General features: G+C 48.4%; 1 protein-coding gene across 3 annotated transcripts in view; it reads right to left on the reverse strand.

The window, feature by feature from the left end:
* Window positions 1-6477, reverse strand: part of LOC138033594 (vitamin K-dependent gamma-carboxylase-like) — a 19951-nt gene that overhangs the window by 5542 nt on the left and 7932 nt on the right. For all 3 annotated transcript variants that reach the window (XM_068881387.1, XM_068881385.1, XM_068881386.1), the window contains one exon: window positions 1456-1534. In XM_068881387.1, the coding sequence (XP_068737488.1) occupies window positions 1456-1534 (79 nt within the window). The remainder of the gene's footprint in view (window positions 1-1455; window positions 1535-6477) is intronic.

A 6477-nucleotide genomic window follows, 5' to 3' on the forward strand; every position in this document is an offset into this window, starting at 1 on the left:
CATGGCCGCGTGGAGATACGAATTTTATCTTCGAGTGCTCGAGGATAAAATTCGTATCCCCAAGCGGCTATGTAATGTTCTGTTTATTATATAGATATTGATGAAATGTCTAGATTTAAAACAACTTGTTTTACTCATTTTCGAAATCATGATGATGAAATTTAAGTGGTCACCAACCTCTAAAACACGCATGTTGTGTAACATGAAACAAGATACAAAAGTTATGAAAAACAAATCATGACGATGTAAAATTTTGCAATTAAAATGTTAATGTAGTAGAGAAGAATTATATTAAAACACAAAAGTATCTTACAATGAAGAGGAAGCTTGCGTTTTATTGGCTAATCGTAATGTGAAAGATAAAAATGATACGTTCACTGTGCAAGGTGAAGATATGATTTTTTAGTAAAAGGAGAAATCCTGGTATTTCATCATTATCTAAAAAATAAACATTCTTACTAGGTAATTCAGCCTACTTGAAACATTCCCTCCAAATAAACAGAGGAAGATCAAGAGATATGGTCTTAAGTGGTTAGGAATTTGCATAATACAACACAAGACATACTTAGTTGACCACTCCCCATAGAGGATTTTCAGGGCCAATGAACATAATCACGACAGAACTAGCTGGAGGCAAACCAGTTAGCTATTTACAAGTGCAGCTGAGAAGTTGAACCATTGACTACCGGGAACAAATTCAACTTGTGGTCAGAAGGTGTCTTGAACCTGGGACCTTGGCCCCTTCTTTCTACTGGCAGGATTTGTTTCTAGGTGGTCCTGAATTAAAATGCTAAATACCTGCTAGTTGGGTTTTCTAAACTTCATTGTTTCATTCAAGTATTATTGTCTTCCTGTAATGATTTAATGAGAGTGATTTTGAACCCCTGGAGGTAGAGGTTAGGGGGTGCCCCTACTGCGATTTTCCCTTAGTACCCTATTTATGACCTGACCAAACATTTGATATCCAATTTATGACCTAATACCCTTTTATCAATACCCTGGTGCAGACCTGCCTTGTAATTATTTCCCTAGTTCAGACCAATGTTAAAGGCAATGTTTATCTGCTTCTATTGGGTAGGTTACAAGATAAAGAAGTAGCTTCTAAATAAAAAACGAGTTCAAGACTAGAGTGCAAAAATCGATACCCTATTTATGACCAAAATGGCGGAAAATTGGCCAAAATCGATGCCCTATTTATGACCAAAACGTCTGAAAAACCCTACCCTTTGGGGCCACACATACAGGTCTATATAGCCCATATAAGGGAGTACCCCCCCCCCCCCCGGGTTTTGAACTTGCTCAGATAGATACGAGCCCTTACCATAAATAATTAAATATTGAGCACAGTATCCAAATTACAGGTTTTGATTGTTTCCCTTACAACTAGTGTGCATCACAGGGATTGCATTTGCTCTGTGGATAGCTGAAAATTCTAAATTTCATAAACTTAAATACCTGGAAGCGCAACAGAACGTAGTTCCACTTTGGTACATGAGAATTTCTCAATTCTGGATTTAAGTATCCATCCAAGGACCTTCAAAGCAACCAAATGGGAAACTCTGTTACAATACCATACCTTCTATATTTTAAATATAGTTAAATAAAATTTAACATAGTTAACGACTAGGAGCTAGTCTGGTCAGTAGTGTTTTGCAGGCGGTTGTTAGTGTCTTGGCCGTCTGGTAGCGTTGTTCAGCGTTTTGGTGCGTTCTGTAGCGTTTGTTATAGTTACATGGTTCACGACCGGGAGCTAGTCCGGTCAGTAGCGTTTTGCAGGCGTTTGTTAGCGTTGTTATGCGTTTTTGTAGCGTTTGCAGCACTCTTTAGGTTGGGGGAGCCCTGGGGCTGACATGGTTCAGCGGTATTCCGGCGTAGTGCATGCGTTGTCCTATGTGCTTGCAGCGTGTTTGTTGGCGTGGCGTTGTGAGTCGGTTTAGGAGTTTAGTGGTTCTCGGCGTTCTTCTTCTCGCTTCGTTGGCTATCTCGGTCGCTGTCCAGGTTGAAATAGAAGTTCTTCGATCTTCGACCGTCTCCATCTCGTCTTCACCGCCGTGTTGTGGTTCGTCTTACCTTCTCTTGTACCAGTTCCGATAGTCGGCTCGTCGCTCAGATAGCGTGGCGTTTCTTTGGCGGGCTTAGTGTAGCGGTTCCCAGTTGTGGTCAACAAAAGAAAAACAACAATAGAAAAACACAAGGATTTCTTCCGTCATCGACCGTGGTTTCCTCGCCCTCTGTCGTGTCTGTTGGTTTGTCTTTACTCGCTCATCGCTCTTTCGTGCTTCGGACCATCGTGTGCTCCGATACGTTTATTTTGGCGGGCTTAGTGTAGCGGTTCCCAGTTGTGGTCAACAAAGGAATAAATTCTAAGGATTTCGTCAGTCATCGACCAGGGTTTTTTCTTCGGCGGCTGTCGTGTTTATTGGTTTGTCTTTCCTTCACTCGTCGCTCTTTCGTCCCTGGACCGTAGTGTGCTCGCCGATCCGTTAGCGTGGCCAAAGGATTTCGTCCTTCATCGCCCGCGGTTTTTTCTCGCTCTCTGTCGTGTTTGTTGGTTCGTTTTTCACTTCTTTTTCGTGGTCGCCTCTAACTCGCTCGTCGCTGGTTGGTGTTCGATCATACATCATGCCGAACCCACCTCGTTCAACCAACAATAGCTTGTCCGCTGGACTTCGTTCGGAGGACATACCTCTCTTGTCCCCCGCGCCGATAGTGGTTTCTACGGCTCCCTCTGGCCCCGTGGCGCCTTTGGCCGTCGATTCGATCGCCGAGGCTGTTGTTCGCGCGCTTGGAAGCACCCTTCCGACTATCATCTCTTCAATTCAAGGGAGCGCCCCCTCGCCATTACCCCCTTCCGTCCTTGGCACTTCTGTTGGCGTCACTCCATCTAGCTCCTCTGGATCGACTGCTGTTTCTTGTGATGTCAATGTCTCGTCTATGGCTTTTGGGGCGTCATCAGGTACGTTTACTTTGCCGGCCTTCATTCCTACCTTTTCTCCTGTGTCGGCCATCACTGACTCAAGCTCGGCCCGCTTCATGGCCCCCATTACCTCTCCATTCGCGAGTCCCAGTGTATCCGGCAGCCGGCCAAGTTTTCGTAACTCTGGATCAGTGCCTACGTCTGAGAAGGCTTTCATTGTTGGTCCTGGTCATGCACCAGTCCCGGCAAAATTGGCCAAGAAGATCATCGAGGGCCAGTTCGTGGAGTTGGCGGATCTACTTACAGTCAATCTCCGAGCTGGGGATCAGGAACCACAGACCTTCCTGGAGGGTAAACTCCTGGTGTCCAACGTAAAACGCAGGCAGGTTGAAATCAAGGATATTCTTACTTGGACTGAGGCCTTCACGATTTTCCAGCTGGTCCTGTGTGCCTCTCACCCCCTGCGTTGGTTAGACTTGACCAGATATAAGCTGCTCATTATTCAAACAGCCCGCCAATATCCAGGTCTGGCTTGGCTTGAATACGATCTGGCCTTCAGAAGGGATGCCGCTGCCTCGGGCCTTACGGATTGGTCCAAAATGAATTTGGATCTGTATAGTTTTCATTTGCGTTTGCCAGCATCGTCCTCACTGCAACCAAGGCCGTCTTCCCTTTCCGGGTTTCCTCAGTCTTCCTCAGACAGCCCAGACTCCCACCGACGCACACCATTTTGCCATTCCTGGAATGAAGGGAAATGCCGGTGGCTATTTGGGAAGTGCAAGTTCCGCCACAACTGCAGCAATTGCGAGGGAGAGCATACCAAGGCTAACTGCCCCTTTCCCCGCTCAGCTGGATTTCGTTCCCGTTCCCGCTCCCCCTCCCCTGGAGGGAGCAGGGGACAGTACTGAGGGGCGAGGTTCGCCCAGTGTTGTGTTTGTACATAGTTTGAATGATGTGATTGCGTTGCCTCGCCAGCCGAATGGATTGCCTCAGTTGGCAAAGTTGTTTTGTCCTGTTCCAGTTTCAGTTCCAGTCTCAGTTCCCGTTTCTGTTCCAGTTAAGTCCAGCGTTCCAGTTGTCTCTTTTGCCCCGTTATCTTCGGTGTCTCAGGTCACACCATTACAGTTGGATCAATTTCAAGCCGAATTATGCCACCATCCCAACAAGTCAGCTGTGGCATTTGTGACTTCTGGCATACGGGATGGATTTCGGATAGGCTTTGACCCATCCTTGGTGTCCCTCAAATCTGCATCTTCAAACATGTGTAGCTCTGCTGAGCACCCATCAGTGATTGACTCCTACTTGCAAGCTGAAGTCTCTTCTGGCAGGGTGGCAGGTCCTTTTCCAGTGCCCCCGCTTCCGTCATTGCAAATAAGTCGTTTCGGGGTGTTCCCCAAAACTAATCAGCCTGGGAAGTGGCGTCTCATTTTAGACCTATCATCCCCAGAGGGGCAAAGCGTCAATGACGGCATCCCTAAGCCCCCGTTTACAGTTCAGTATGTTTCAGTGGATGCTTTCATTGATGGCATAATGTCTCTGGGTCGAGGAACGTTAATGGCCAAGTTCGACGTGGCCAGTGCATATCGGAATGTGGCTATCCACCCAGACGATCGCCCCCTTCTTGGCATGAAGTGGCGTGGGCAATATTTTGTGGATTTGGTGCTCCCTTTTGGGCTGCGTTCAGCACCATTTATTTTCACCGCCATTGCAGACCTGGTTGAATGGATCCTGGTTCACAATTATGAGGTTACATTTCTCCGTCATTACTTGGACGATTTCCTCACTTTGGGCCCACCGGCGTCCCCTGTGTGCCACAACAACCTTCAAACCTGCGTTCGTCTGTGTTCAAAACTTGGCCTTCCCCTTAATCCAGATAAGTTGGAGGGACCCGCGACTCGTCTTACAATCCTTGGGATTGAACTTGACTCCGAGAACCTTCAGGCTCGCCTTCCGACTGACAAGAGAGATAGGATTGTTTCACTGTTAGATGAGTGGTCGGCAAAACGTTTTTGTAAACGTCGCGAGCTGGAATCCCTGATTGGCCATCTCCATCACGCCTGCAAGGTCGCCCCACAGGGTAGGACATTCCTTCGTCGGATGATCGACTTGCTTTGCGCCTTTCGCCGTGATGATCACCCCATTAGGCTTAACCAGGAATTTCGGCGGGATTTAACCTGGTGGCGGGAACTGTTCCAAACTTGGGATGGCCTCAGTTTTTTCTGCATGCCCACATGGGCACCTCTCCCGGACTTCCAGGTCTCATCGGATGCAGCGGGCTCTTTGGGCTATGGAGCTATTTTTAAATCCCACTGGTTTGCTGGTGCCTGGTCAGCTGCACAAAGTTCCTCATCTATAGCGTACAAGGAGCTCTTCCCAATTGTAGTGGCAGCCTATCTGTGGGGCTGTCAGTGAATATCTCGGCGGGTCGAGTTCTTTTGTGACAACGAGTCTGTGGTGGCTGTACTTAAGTCTGGCACCTCGCGGGACAAAAACCTAATGGTGTTGCTGCGTTATTTGACTATGCTGGCCATCCATCATTCCTTCTCATTTACAGCTTCATCTGTTCGAGGCAAAGCTAATCCAGTTGCTGATGCACTCTCTCGATTCCAATTTCAGCAGTTCAGACGCCTGGAGTCACAGGCCGACCCAACCCCGTCTCCTATTCCTGCTTCCCTTCTGGCAGCACTTCAGATGCCTTGACTCAGAAGTGTCGGTTCTTACTTACCCAAGGTCTTGCACCTTCCACCCGACGAGTGTACCGATCCGCCCAACGTCGATTTACAGACTTTTGCCGCCAGGATGGTCGTGCAAACCAGGATGGCTCCATCCCCCCAGCCACTGAGGAGACTCTCATGCGCTTTGCTTCCTTCCTGGCCGACAACCTGAACCATTCCTCCATCAAGGTCTATCTATCAGCAGTGCGCTCCCTTCACATTGACCATGGCCTTCCCGACCCGCTAGTCAACTGTCTTCGTTTGCAGCGTCTGCTAAGGGGTATTAAGCGAGTTCAAGGTCCAGTGTCACCAAGGCGCCTACCTATCACCGTTGATCATCTGAAGGTCATTCAGTGCTCTTTGGACCTGTCTACTAGAGACCATGTGATGTTGTGGGCTGCGTGCTGCTTGGCATTTTTTGGGTTTTTGCGTGCGGGCGAATTCACGGTCAACTCGGCCTTTGATCCTCACACCCATATGACTGTTAGCGACCTGCAAGCGGACTCCTTGGTGAATCCCTCTTGTTTCAAAGTCCGTATCAAGTGTTCCAAGACAGACCCCTTCCGTGCGGGTTGTGATATCTACTTGGGGCGTGGCTCGGGCTCTGTGTGCCCCATAACAGCGTTGGGCACGTACTTGTCTCTGCGTGGGTCTGCTCCAGGGCCCCTGTTCTTGTTTAGTGATGGTCGTCCTCTTACCCGGCAGCAGCTATCATCCTTTTTGCAGTCTACCCTACATGGGGCTGGGTACTCCGGCGCCTACTCCGGCCATAGTTTCCGGATTGGGGCGGCGACCACTGCAGCGGCACGTGGTGTTCCGGATCACCTGATCAAAACCGTTTTTTTC

Source organism: Montipora capricornis, chromosome 14 (genome assembly GCF_036669925.1).
Source record: "Montipora capricornis isolate CH-2021 chromosome 14, ASM3666992v2, whole genome shotgun sequence".
Classification (NCBI taxonomy): domain Eukaryota; kingdom Metazoa; phylum Cnidaria; class Anthozoa; order Scleractinia; family Acroporidae; genus Montipora; species Montipora capricornis.